At 36.8% G+C, this 14,881-nt stretch overlaps 1 protein-coding gene and 1 long non-coding RNA gene across 3 annotated transcripts; both read left to right on the forward strand.

Moving 5' to 3' along the window:
* Positions 1–2,935: 2,935 nt before the first annotated feature.
* Positions 2,936–6,232, forward strand: LOC139784457 (uncharacterized). The gene is made up of 2 exons (XM_071723639.1): positions 2,936–4,249; positions 4,455–6,232. The coding sequence occupies exons 1-2, from the start codon at positions 3,597–3,599 to the stop codon at positions 4,798–4,800; spliced, it is 999 nt and encodes a 332-aa protein (XP_071579740.1). The 5' UTR covers positions 2,936–3,596; the 3' UTR covers positions 4,801–6,232.
* Positions 6,233–10,163: 3,931 nt separating this feature from the next.
* On the forward strand, positions 10,164–11,882 carry LOC139784448 (uncharacterized). Of its 2 annotated transcripts, none has more exons than XR_011721565.1 (4): positions 10,164–10,294; positions 10,868–11,028; positions 11,211–11,322; positions 11,554–11,882. It is a non-coding gene; the product is annotated as an uncharacterized lncRNA (long non-coding RNA). The 2 variants fall into 2 exon arrangements; XR_011721564.1 differs by lacking the exon at positions 10,164–10,294 and adding an exon at positions 10,649–10,755.
* The last annotated feature ends 2,999 nt before the right edge of the window (positions 11,883–14,881 follow it).

Consider the following 14,881-nt stretch of genomic DNA (forward strand, 5'->3'; position numbering starts at 1 on the left):
CCGATTTCTCTTTTATTAGGGTCCCTTATTTATCTCGCGGCCCCTGTTTTTGTGTTGACAGACGATGCATTCCATCTAATCTTAATTGCAGTTTTATTGCAAACAGAAACTTCCGCCACGTCCTCTTACAAGATTTCCAAAAGCACGTTTTAGATTTCGTTTCTGTTTGTCGGAACATTGCGCGGGTAATTTTGGCATAGTCGCGTGATGCAATAAAGATCCCAAGTAAACTCCGTCTGGGAGTAAGGTCCCTTTTGGCGCGTCATGTCGCCGTGTTTTTTAGTTATGGGCCGACAAGGTTGACGAGAATCTGGTCACGTATGCCTCGTCTGTCAGTATTTCGTCATCTGGAAGATTGCTTTTAGTTGCCCAAGTAAATAGATAGTTTGATCATAAAAAAGGAATGTGAGGAGATCAAAGCTCACTCGCCGATCGATAACCGTCCGTGCTCAGTTTATTTATCCTTACCTTAAGGGATATTTTAAGCGCTTAATAAAAATTTCCGCGAAAAAAGGAAATCGTGGAGTTCGCAGGACGTAACAACGCTATAGGTGATTGTTTTAATGAATTTTGTATGTACAGTCGGCTACTAAAAAAAAAAGGTTGCAACATATAAAATTGGCCGCGTATCGGACCTCTTCTTCTTCCTTAGGAGCCATTACCCAAGGAAGAAGAAGAGGTCCGATACGCGGCCAATTTCATATGTTGCAACTTTTTTTTTTAGTAGCCGACTGTACACTGACCGGCAGGAATGCCTGGACATTTTGATATGTATATGACATATATGTACATGTATATGTATATGTATTATGTCCAGGCATTCCTGCCGGTAGAGTGTACATACAAAATTCATTAAAACAATCACCTATAGCGTAAACTATATGAAATCTGATAAATGCGATGCACGAGAACTTCCTGCGGGAAACGTAGACTTAATTTAAATGATATATTGATAATATAATTTATTTTCCAAAATAATAAAAGGATTCAATGTAGAAAATTACATTAAGTGCACTATTTAATAAAATAGCAATATTTTGAAGCAATTAACGACCGTTAATTTTTAAGCTACAGAATATAACTTTAGAGTGGCTTTAGTTTGAAGATGATAGAATGTTTTTCTAAAGTGGCGTTTGATATATTTACTTACAAAACAAGATTATAAGCCGTGGATGGTTAAAAAATGGTTAAATTCATTAAATCATTTTATATTTGCTATAGACGATCTTACGCCAAAGATTGCATTAATTACTTATATTTACATTTTTGTTTCATGTGTTGTACCTCAAACTTGATGGCCAGGTACTTTAATAAGGTAACTAAATGAGATTTAGCAGTGAAAATGAGTGAAAAATGCAGTTTTTTATCACATTTTCGAAAAAAATTTAATGTTTAGAGGCTTTGAGCGACCTCTAAATATTAAGTTACAGCGCCTGCTCTTCAAGGGTCTTCATTTGAGAGTTCGTAGAACGAATTTAAGGGGTGAGACTTAAAATCAAATTTTTGATCAAAAAATATTGCCACCCTACTGTACATACTGTTTATAAAATGCGTAATACTACAAAAAGGCGTGATATCCGTACAAAATTACCTTTCTTAAAAAAAAGGTAAAGAAAGGCGCCAAGTATACGTATAGTAGTGTATATGTTGTTACCTCGAAAAAAACAAAGTGGTAGTATTATACCTCGAAAAAACCTAAGTAACAAGTGGTATACGTAATATCTTTGTACCTCGCAAAAAGACCTAAGTAAGAAGTAATACGTAATCAAGTGATCTATTACAAAAAAGAAAAGATGGCCGGTATTCATAATCGGTTCTTATTTCAAGACTGTCTTAAGTAATGTCTTAAGATGGTAATACGGCTTTGTGATTAGTTCATGACGTCTTAAGATTGTACTTAAGACGGTCTTAAATATAAGAACCGACTATGAATACCAGCCGATATCTCTTTAAATTACAGCGCCAATTACAAAGAGAGAACATATATATTGCCTCAAAAAATAATTGTTGTACTACTTTGAAAAATCTTTACATTGTGTCAATTAGAAAAATAATGTATGATAACAATTTTATAAGATTACAAATTTTTATTTAAAGGACCCCGCACAAAACCACGTGAAAAAGCCGTTCAACCGAATTGGCTAAAACTGTGGGAATCGGTAGTTTATGTGATGCTGATCAAAAGTTCCAATGGGCGCAAAGTCCGAAAATGGCCAGTTTTCAAGATACGAGAGGTCAAAAGTTGGGAATATGGCCAACAGATCTAGCTTACATGGGTTATCTACGCACGCATTGACGGCACTCATTGAGACGGAACTTGTTCCGCATTGAGACGAGACTTGTTCAGAGGATGTGTGAAGACTGTCAGGATAAGCAATAGCTACGCAACATTCGTGCAGCTAATATGGCCAAGTTACTGATACGGTCAGATCGAGTATATGGCTTGCGCTACCCGTTCTTAGCGCTATCCAGGATCAACGGCGTGGACGTGACGGGTGTTTGATTCCTTGTGTGTGTGTGTATTTGTGTGTGTGTATTTGTGTGTGTGTATTTGTGTGTGTGTTTGTGTGTGTGTGTATTGTGTGTATTTATGTGTGTGTATTTGTGTGTGTGTTTGTGTGTATTTGTGTGTGTGTGTGTGTGTGTGTGTGTGTGTGTGTGTGTGTGTGTGTGCGTGTGCGTGTGTGTGTGTGTTTGTGTGTGTCTGGCTAATACCTCTAATACTGCAGATAACAGTACAGCAAAGATCTTTAATATTTTATCTACCTACTACTTGTTATACACATGATATTAAAATATTCTTAATCGTTTGCAAGAAAAGGTTCAATTATCTCGATCTGGTCAATGTCCATAGTTACATCTAACACACTTCGCTCCTAGCGGTTAAGCCCGGTCTACGTAGGCCGCAGTTCGCAAAACGCAAGACACACGCACAGTCTACATGTCAATATAACCTCTATACACAAAGAGGTTAGATTGACATGCAGACTGTGCGTGTGTCTTGCGTTTTGCGAACTGCGGCCTATGTAGACCGGGCTTTAGACAGGCCTGCTGTAGCGGACGAAAAGCGAAAGAGCCCCCGATCTCACTCTTACCGCTACAGGCTTCCCCCACTATAGCGCTCACAGCCTAGAAACGCGGCATCGTATATCGTTCTTATTTACGCATTAGACAGGTCTGCGCTAGAGGGCTAAGACTACTGCGCTGGTCTCACGCTACAGAATTAACAAACCTACGGTATTAAGAAGGACCGAGGTAGCAGATTATAAACGCACATATATTCGAGTTCTTGCAGAACATTTCGAATGCTTCTTTTTTAAAGCTTTTTGAACAACCAGTTCCTTTGAGAGCTATTTTTACAGTCCTTTTCAGGGCTTCAGCCGCAGCGTCTCTCACTCCTCTTCGCTGTAAATCGAAGATTTCCTACAGCTTATATGAATTAAATTAAATATATACTTTTTTCTCCAGAGCCAGCCAGACCACTCCTCTGTCTTTGAACATTCCTACACATTCATCTAGTCCTTATTTAGTTATATCATTTGCAAAATCATCACATCATCACACAATAACAGTCGCTTTCAGGGATTTTTACTAATATGGCTTTCAGAGTCTGGATACCGTGTTATATCTGCAATAATACATTAGTATCACGAAAAACGGTACTGCTGACAGGCGAGGAAAAAGCACTCACTCGAGAAATCGCGGTAATGAGACGTGACGAAGCTGGTAGACTCCCAGCTGATATTACCCCTGACACTCGGATATGTAAAAATTGTAATATAAGCATACACCGAGAAATACAGATTCTACAAAATGATCCACAGTGTTTGCGACTAAACATTATATCTCAGACCTCTTCTAAAACTTGTCTCGTATGTAATAATTGTAATGACATACACAGATTGACATTAGGATGTAGAGTTAACATCTTCGTGAAGAGGAATATTTACGTTCCAATCAGGTACGTATGTTGCCCTCATCATCTAGATGACAGGGGTTTTTTGCTAGAGGGTATTGTAGAAGGTCTAAGATACATTAATAGACCATATATATTGAAGGGACAAAAATTACAGGCATTTTTAGGAGCACTACGTGGAGAAATAACTCATACGACTCAGCGTAGATATGAAGACGAAAATGGTTTGACAGATGAGGAGTTCAGGGCAATTTTTCCTATTTCTATAAGGAACACTTTATTGATCTTTTCTCTTACTGTGATCCTGTTCCAGTACCGGAAGGATATCGTTATGTGAGCAAGAAAGATCTTTTATGTTTTCTTTGCAAGTTGCGACAACCCAGTGAGAAATACCTCATCAAAACGATATCAAATTGACGTCAAATAGATGAAATTTTCATCTATTTGACGTCAATTTGATATCGTTTTGATGAGGTATTTCTCACTGGGAAGGCCTTAGTGACGAATTCTTATGTGTGATATTTCATTATACTTCCAGACAAGCTGCAAGCCTTGCGATATGTACGGTTAGACAATCTCTGATGGCACGCTTTGTTGGTGAAAATATAGGTTTTGGAGCCATCACAAGAGACGATTACATAGAAAGGCATGTAACAGCTTTCTCCAACCGTTTGTATAACGGAACACTACAAAATCCAAAAGTGATCGTCTATAATGACTGTACTTATTTAGACATTGAGAAGAGTTCGTGTTTTAAAGTATTGCGCCAATCATACTGCGTCCATAAAAGCAAACATTTGGTCAAACCTTCTATGTTTGTGGCTCCAGACGGTTATTTGTTAGATATTCAAGGACCCTACTTCTCTCTCAAATGCAGCAAATAATGATGCCAGGATTCTCTTGAATGAGTTTATTTCAGATTTTGAAGGAATGCGAGATTGGTTTCAACCACAAGACATCTTTATTCTTGATCATGGGTACCGAGATGCTATCCCAACCCTGCAGAGACTTGGCATTGACCCGAGAATGCCACCTCTTCTCGGGCCTAATCAGAATCAATTCACAACTGAAGAGGCAAATGAGGCACGTATTGTGACGAAGACGAGATGGATAGTGGAAGCACGAAATGGCCATCTAAAAAATATATTTAAGTTCTTCGCAAACACCATACGCACATCTCATATTCCGAATTTGAATGCTTTTCTCCGCATTATAAATAAATATTACGGACCGATTACAATGCCGCACGCAAATATTGATTTAGCTGAAAAAATGTTATATTAAACTCGAGAAGTCAATGTCGTGGCAGCAAGAGTAGAGGCGGAAAATCTCAGACGGAGACGAGCACGATGGGTCATGTTAACCGCAGCGCATATGCCATTGTTTCCACGGTTGACTATTGAATACTTGCGAGAATTAACCTACGGAACATATCAAGTTAATCTATCACCAGCATACATCCAGGATACTTCGTTGAGAACTGGACAAGAAGACGAAGAGGAAGAAGAAGAGCGGGTTCTTGAACTTGACCAAAATACTAATGAACCAGGTTTTATGAGAATAAGGGTTTCTTCTCGATTCAGAAATGCTGCACAACATCAATCGTGGATTGTATTCAACGAGGAATATGACTGCAACAACTTCGACGTTGATAACAGAGAGGATCCTATTTTTGGTTATTACTGCACCTGTAAAGCCGGAGCTAAGACCCTAGGGACGTGCGCCCATGTAGCATCTATCCTCTGGTACATGGGATATGCCCGGCATGAACTGAATGTGCGGTATCCCTCAATCAACGTTTTGCGAAGTGTGTTAGATGTAACTATGGACATTAATACCAGATCGAGATAATTGAACCTTTCCTTGCAAACGAATAAGAATACTTCAAGCAAACGAAGAAGAAGTATTAGAGGTATTAGTCAGACAGCAGACACACACACACACACACAAATACACACACGCGCGCGCGCGCGCGCACAGCAGAGAGGGTTTGGAGTTCTTAAATACTGCGGGAGTGACGAACCGTGGGGTTCCTATCTCTGCTGACAGATAGGGTTCTTCAATTGAGATCTTCTGTGCGTAAAATGTTTTTTATCTTAAAGAAAAAGAAATGTTCCTTGAGACAGCTAATTCAAAAATTTGTGAGCCGTCAATCTTTCCACCTGACATGGATTTATTGTTATTTAAATACATTTAATAAAAAATGTATCGAAATTTAATAAAATATATATGTTACATTGAAAACATCAACAATTACATGATTACACAAGAAACTCGCAAAACTAGTTTAAATAGAAAAAGAATTAAAACACAAACTTTCTTTATTTACTATCTCATTTTTTTACTTTTTGATAAGCACTTTTGTTCTTTTCCCATTTTCTGTCGCTCTCCTTCTCTGAGAGATTGTCTATCATTCGTCGCTAGCCTTTCTTTATCCTTAAAAAAATGAAAATTGTTGTAAAATATAGAAGAATTTTTTTAATTTTAAGGTGATGCTGGAGCCGTCTGTTTTACCGGCATTTTTTTGTCGAAACGTAGCGTCGTTAATATTTGACAGAATTAAAAATTCTTCTCCAGAATTGCAGTACATACATTAATGATTCAGGGGAAATCCGATTTTATATAGAAAACGAGAAAAAATTACGGAAGTACAGATTTCCTTATCTACTTTTATCCCAATATGGCGTCTCGAGTTGCGGCGAGCTGTCAGCTCGTCACAAGATGTATTTCATATAAGAGATATACCATTGGTAGGGTAGACCGGGGACAAAAGTAACAGGGTACAGTTGTAACATCGTGAATATTTCTTAAACTATAAAAAGTACGTGTGTGGGACCGCGAGGCGAGATCCGCTAGATGGAGCGGCATTTGTTCCTTAGTTCATTGCCGCCCCTCGCGGAACGTGCATGTGTGCAGGAGAAGAAGTTACTTTTTTCCTTTCTGAAGTAAGTTTTCTTACGTGCATAAAATCTGAAATATTTTTCTTTCTTTATGCTGAAGGTATAAGGTTTTATCTTTATATGTTTTAGTGATTATCTATGTTGATGATTTGCATAATACGATTGACTTTCATCCAGATATTTATGTAAAAAATTTACTTCGAATCATAAAATATCATTAGGGGACAATTGTAACATCAATGCCTGGGGAGAGAGAGAGAGAGAGAGAGAGAGGGAGAGGGAGAGGGAGAGGGAGAGGGAGAGGGAGAGGGAGAGGGAGAGGGAGAGGGAGAGGGAGAGGGAGAGGGAGAGGGAGAGGGAGAGGGAGAGAGAGAGGGAGAGAGAGAGAGAGAGAGAGAGAGAGAGAGAGAGAGAGAGAGAGAGAGAGAGAGAGAGAGGAGAGAGAGAGAGAGAGAGAGAGAGAGAGAGAGAGAGAGAGAGAGAGAGAGAGAGAGAGAGAGAGAGAGAGAGAGCTATTTTCTGTTTCTTTTTCATTTTATTATAGTTAATTTTTTAAATATATATGATTATAAATAGTCTTTCAGTTGAGAAAATAGTATTATTTGTTTTTGTTTGCTATAATGTAAAAAAATACTGATATTGTCATGTAACATATTATTTTATCATTAAAGTTGCATTTCTTATAGAAAATTCGTAAGATTGATTAATTAAACCTACTAAATAACCATTATTTTATTTATAGATGATGTGGTACAATCGTCCCCCTATGCTGTTACAATTGTCCCGGGGGTTGGGACGGTTGTAACAGTATTCCTCATATTCTTTAAACAATAATAAATTTTTTCCTAGTTACATTACTGAATTCAGCACAAGAAAATTTTGTAGTCAAATAAATTCTACATCTAAAGGTACAGGTCTTTTTTACGTAGATATTATATTTTAACTGTTATAAAATCTTAAACTCAAAATGTTACTTTTGTCCCCGGTCTACCCTACGAACGCGAAAACAAGTTCCCCTGAATTGTACAACAATAAAAACATCGATAAACCCCCCAAATCAAGATTTGGAAGCGTAATATAAAAGTATAATTTCGATGTGTATCGTGCGTATGTGTGCGTGCAATGTAGCGTGCTATCCTTGTCTATATCTTTGTCTATACAAGGACAGATATAGTCGGTAAGCACTTCTTTATCGACGCTGATCGAGTTCGCCTGCGGCTCCAGCATCCCCTTAAATAGACTTACCAATTTCTGGACTGAATTAGTTTTCTGGATGTTGTTGTCCATGATTCTTTTTTAACGAATTTACAGTCCTTGCTACAAATTACTTTAAAGTTAAACTAGGATTAATTTTAGTCTGTTACGCTTGGAGCATAAGCCAACGATTTACTCCAAATTGGAGATATTGATTGATTTACATACTTTATTGTAATTTACATACTTTTTAGCACAGCTGATCGTTATGAATTCAAAAAGATTTCACCTTTTCAAATTCTTTAAGAATACCCGTAATTTGTCCGAAATAAACTCAAAAAGAATTCCTCCTTGATATGTCAAAAAGAATTTCATAGAAGTATAACTTTTGACTTCTTATGGAATTAATCTAAATGATCTTAAAAGGAGTTCTTTTTCTATTCGTAATAGGTTCGAAGAGAATTCACTTCTAGTAATAAATACGCATGCACAGTCTATAATGCTTTCTCGAGCCGTCTCGAGACATCATTGCAGCGTTTCTATCTAGTTTCTATTGTCTTCTCTGGTCTTCCCGGCGGCCTTCACGCAATTCGCTCAACGTGCGCGGGGCGCGGACCAGTTCGGACGTGTTTCGTCCGGAAGGAAATTTTTTTTAAGTATTGCGATTGTTACTGTCTGCATTGATTTCCACTCAGACTCCCAGTAATTTCCATTTAGACTTCGCTACGCTAACAGTGATTCAGACTTTGTTAAGAAACAGTGGCAAATCTGGCCGTATTGTCCGCTGAAAAGCGGCAGGAGCCAATAAAAGAGAAGAAGAAGAAGAAGCTTCTCGTCACGCTTATACGTTGCCAAAGGTAAATATAACCTATTGTTCTGATTGTGAGAACTCGGAATGATATTGTGCCAATTACCGTAGCGTACAAGGCACCTAACCTCCTCACCCGAGGAACTTGAAGAAACCCCCTTGTGAGAACTCGAAGGATTCGAGCTGGCTCGTCACGCCTATACGTTGCCAAAGGTAAGTGATCTATTTTGCGTTATCTAAATCTTTGATTTCCTTGTGTGCTGGTTAAATCTTTTCGTTTAGATATATTTGTAATCCTCAAAGCTGTAGTAGTATTTCAAGTTTACCATCATTTTTTTAAAGTTATCGTTAATGTAAAACTATAATGTATATGGTTAACATTGCTTTGACAATCACTTACATAATCCGGATAAACTTGTGAAATAATCTCGTAATGTATTATAGCTAACCTTAAAAGACAACTGTAGATCGAGACTATTGAACTACAACAGCTTTGAGATTAGTTATAAATATAGTCCGACTGAGTAAAGAGCCAAGAATTAATTATATATACCCAGATAGCACAAAAGTGAATAGAAATTCATAGAGAATTCATTTTAAAGAATACATACAGAACTATAAAAATGAATACATGAAGAATTCCTGAAGAATTAATCACATCAAATTCGTCCTAAAGTATTCCTCAGAAGTTCATATAATGAATACTTCACGATTTAGTGCTGAGAATACTTTAAGAATTTGTGAGGAATACATACAAATCCTATCTCGTTCTCCCGCCACATCTAGGTAACCTCTCATTGGATATTCATTTGTCATTTGGTGTCCGCGGTACGTGTTGTGGCCGGGGTCGCTCAGTCGCGTCAAGTCGCGAGTTGCGTATACACGTTACGGTACATTATATATGTTCTGTGCGTATGTTCACGTCTCGGTCGTCTCGTCGCAGTGTGTCGCAGTAGTGAGACCGTGATTGTTGTCGAGGTGGTGCGCCGGTTTATCGACAAAACAAGCAGGTTAAATAGGGAGATAGACGGGACGCCGTTTGAGAGACGCTTGTCGCGTTAATTTGTCAGCGTCTCGCAGGTGACTTATTGCTTCAACGTGCGTTACAAACGGCTCGTTTTTCCGGTTCCTACGGAAAAATTAACATATATGTATGTAAACATCGTGAACAGAAATTAACATTCAACACGTGCTATCGCCGGCGTGAGAAGTGATCCACAAAGAGGGAACACTGAGAATTTATTTGGCAGTCTCGGGACTCGAGGTGCGTCGCAGATACAAAATATCAAAACACGAGCCTGCGAAGCTCGGTCACGTGGCCGGTACGGTGACGTAACGCCCGTCCAGAAGGTAAAGGAAACGCGGCGTTTTCGAGTCGAGGACTCGTCGAGGGTTTTTCAACGCATTCTGAGGTCGTTCCCTCGTTTTCTTCTTATCCACGATCTTATAAAGAAGCCAGCGAATTCAGTCGAAATTGTGAGTATAATTATTCAACTACGTTCATTTATTATTACAGATATATATTTCTACAAATCATAATTTGCTTAATAAATTATTAAAATATAATTGCATGTATAATAAGTAGTATCATTCTTTTTTACAATTGTATGATTCCTATTCAATATCAGAGAGAGAGTTCTTTCTTCTATTATATATAATCAAATTAAATTTTGTTAATTAACTATATGTATATATCATTAACCTATTATTAACTAATAACCTTTATTATTACAGAATCACCTACAAATATACAAAACACGAGCCTGCGAAGCTCGGTCACATGGCCGGTAACGGGACGTAACGCCGTCCAGAAGGTAAAGGAACGCGGCGTTTCGAGTCGAGGACTCGTCGAGGGTTTTACAACGCGTTCTGAGGCCGTTCCCTCGTTTTCTTCTTATCCACGATTTATAAAGAAGCCAGCGAATTCAGTCGAAATTGTGAGTATAATTATTCAACTACGTTCATTTATTATTACAGATATATTTCTACAAATCATAATTTGCTTAAATAAATTATTATTGAAACATGGAAAATGTTTTGTTTATATAGAAAAATATTATAAAACAACAAGGTGGTAAGGATTGTTGGGGAACATATAAGACGAGCGATGAAGAGAATAATGACGGATAATTTAGCTGTTCAATATTCGTGGACTGGACAAAAAAATACCGTTCGCTTTAAAGATTTCCTCATTTCCAAACTCATATTGAGTAAGTCATCATTATATAACACGAATATTTTATTAACATAAATTGTTTGCATATTTGGTGTACATATATGCAAATCTTCCAGTCAGATTTAGTATTAATCATCAAATTTGTTACTTTTTTAGTCACGTACATTTTTTGTTTTAAAAATTCATTCTATGTAAGTAATATTCGATCTTTTACAGCTTCCGTGGCGTCGTTGCATTCTTCAAGTAATATGAAAAAAATAGAAGATGCCATACAATCATGGTTAAATCATGCAAAAGATCGTGAAAAAAGGGGACAAGAAAGAACATCGTAAGTTAATCATAGCAATTTCAATTTCTTGATTGATTCTACGATAATCCGATATCTGACTCTAATTTTGATAATGTTTCAACCATTGTTGTACGTCTTGTGCTACAATGTATTATATAGATTTGAAGAAATTAAAATTAATGTCTAAAGGAATGTACGGAATACTTCATTATATTCTTCATATATTAGATATATATATATAATAGGTGTGTTGTGAAATTTATGTTTCAGATGGACAACCTGATCGAGATCGGGCATAACTAAACGCAGTATGAGAATGCGACTTTTCCATTAATCTTCTTCATTATTTGTTTACTTACTACCCGTAAATGCACTAAATTGACGAACGAGCAGTCTTTGGGTCAATATCGCTCATCTGCGCATCGAGAACGCCTGCGAGATACAATTGGGACCGAACGCCCTGCGGGCTCGGGGCCTTCAGGATTGGAGTCCATCACCATCGTCGACACGCGCATAGTCGAGCTAGATCGCACAGCCTTCAATGGCATTACGTATTTGTTTGCCGTGAACTTGACACGCAACGCAACGCTAGTATTATTAAATAATATATGACCGAGATTATTTTATATCAATAAAAATAATAATGTAAAATTATATCAATATAATTTGTTATTTTTTATTGGGTTCTTTAGGGCGCGTTCGGAAAGATATAGCGTTAATGACGCACCCTTAATCCTCTCTCTGTTCTGAAATGCCTGTTCTAGACTGGAGGATGATCCTACTCGCGGCTCATCCTAATGAGTAGTGTAGACGGATAAAATCATTGATTAATTATCCATGATTTCTATCCGTTTACACTACTCACTAGGATGAGCCGCGAGTAGGATCATTCTCCAGTCTAGAACGGGCAAAAACGATAATCCTCTTGAATTCATAAAGTATACATTTTGTTGATAGGAAATAATTCAAAATGAATACTCTAAGAAGTTTTCGGGAACTAGAATTATGGTGCATGTAACTTCCTAAATCATTCTTAAAGTATACTTTCATGAATTCTTAAAGAATTGCAGTTCAGAAAAAAGAAAAGTTTAGGAATATTTTAGGAATTCACTGTGCTATCTGGGATCGCTATTATTATTATTAAATTATATAATTATTATTATTAAATTATGTTATATAACCTCATAACCTAACGCTTATAACCTAAATTTCTTAATACAATAATTTTTATTAAAATTACTTTCAGAAAAAATATGCGAGGTACATTTTCAGTCAAACTGCTTCGAGGAACGAATGACCAAACCGCGTTCCGAAGGTATTGAACCACATGTAAAACGTCGCCTCAAAAAAGGATTGATACCAACAGAATTTCTCAATTTACCAAATGATAGACACAAGCGATTGTGGCTACGGTCAACGTGACGCTACAAATGCTTCGAAGCATTCCTCTTTTCTTTTTCTTTCAATGAAGAAAGAAAGAGAAGAAGAACGCTCCAAAGCATTTATAGCGTCACGTTGACCGTAGCCTGTATCCATTTGAGAAATCTTATGACAGTAATGGTGTTAGAACCTTCACAGAAATCAGTTCGGTAAGAATGAAAAATTGATTTCGATTTACAATACAAAATATATTTTAATATGAGATTGAAAAATACAGTTCGATGTAGCATTTAAAAATAGAGCTCGAAACCTGAGTTCGACTTTGTTTTAGATTCGAATTTCAATTAGAGATGGAAACTTGAATTAGACATTAGATTTTTATATAGAAGTTAAATCTAGATTTTAATGTAACATTCTTATAATTAGATTTTAATGTATAATTCAACAGCTCAAGTTTCCTGTAGAATTACCAAATATACTTTGATGTAAAGTTCGAAGCTTGAATGCGATGTACTTTTGAATCCAAGATTGACATTGAGTTGGAAACTTCCCAATCAGAAGTGACAAGTCGAAAAGTCGGCTATTAGACGGCTATGTCGTCTATGATTTTATAGAGGTCTAATTTGAAGGACACCAAAAACGTATAATCGACCTAATTTTAGACGTCTATATCAACCGGTCCTTTGGTTGAAAAGTCGTTGATTCGCCGGTCTTTTCAACTGATGATTTCTGACTGGGTTGAGTTTGAAAAGTGATTTTGATGTAAATTCTATTGACATATATTTCACATACCATAACAGTGCATTTTTTGTAACGTTTACAGTTCCGGAATACCAACTTATGCAGAACTTATTGGTTGTACAAAGAATAGTATTGAAAAAGACGTTATCCCGGACCTACTCCATACACGATATCGGATATCATCACTGATCCCTGTGCTGTAATGCAAGTACAACGGAAGAGCATGCACCAATGGAAATTATCAACTCTGGACAAGAGTATGTATCATTTCGATTATTATGCTGCTCTTTAATGACAGATATCGCAGAAATTTTTTTTTTAGTAAATCTGTTTTTAATTTTCTTTACTTAAAAACTACATCAACAGTAATTATTGTATAAATTTCATAATATTATCTTCACATTTGTGTAAGATATAAACATTAAAACATTAACAATATTATAAAATTTGTTGATACAAAACATCCCTTGTGTTTTCAAATTTATTTTATATGACAATTGTAACAAATTTTTATTATATTATTTCATTTATTGTACAATACTTTTTAGAACTGTACGAGAAGGCTGACCAGGAAAGGAACCCAGAGAACATTAAACTTCTTTTGGCGCTGGTGAAGGACTGAAAGAGGAAAATACGCAGCTTGCAAGCAACAATATGCAGCTTCAGGCAAACTTGAAAGAAAAAATGCAACACAATTAAAGACATGAAGCAAGATATAAGCAAAAATATGCAGTTTCAGACAAAGTTGAAAGAAAAATGCAACACGATTAAAGACCTGGAACAAATATCCATAGTCTGGAGAAAAGATCGCGGCTGACATACTTCATACTGTATTTCCACCAGGGCAAGTGAAGAAAATTGTATCCGCGAAAAGTCACATAAAATGGACAATCGAAGATATACCTCAGCTATTGCCCTTCGGTCTGTAAGTGCTACGGCTTACAATTATTGCGCAAAGTTCAGAAAATTCCTTTACCTTGTGGTCACAACTCTCCGAAACTGGGTTGCTAATTTAAGGTAAAGCCTGGAATTCTGCACGAAGCACTAAAAATAATGGAAAATAAAGGAACGAATTTAACAAACTGCACCAAAAAACTTGCGTATTAACTTTTGATGAAATTTATATTTCTAACAAAGTTGATTAGAACGGTCGAGAACACAAATTTATGGACCACACAAGACGTGTCAGTGGTAATGATTCGTGGTTTATTTTCGAAATGGAAACAGCCGATCTTTTATGAATATTCCAAACCCATGACCAAAGACGTTCTATTTGAAATAATTGAAGCACTCTATAAAATTGAGTATATAGTAGTGGCCACGACAAGTGACCCAGTAAACAATTTGTCAGCAAATTGTAACCAAATTGACACCAATACGCGCAAACTTGTCGACAAATTCGGTGCGATCTGTGTCTGCAATACGCTTGTGTTTTTGCTAGCAAAGCTTGTGTACATGACTGACACCAATTGACGCC

This window comes from Temnothorax nylanderi, unplaced genomic scaffold, assembly GCF_030848795.1.
Source record: "Temnothorax nylanderi isolate EJ_2023f unplaced genomic scaffold, tnyl_v1.0 TNYL_tig0630_pilon, whole genome shotgun sequence".
NCBI lineage: Eukaryota > Metazoa > Arthropoda > Insecta > Hymenoptera > Formicidae > Temnothorax > Temnothorax nylanderi.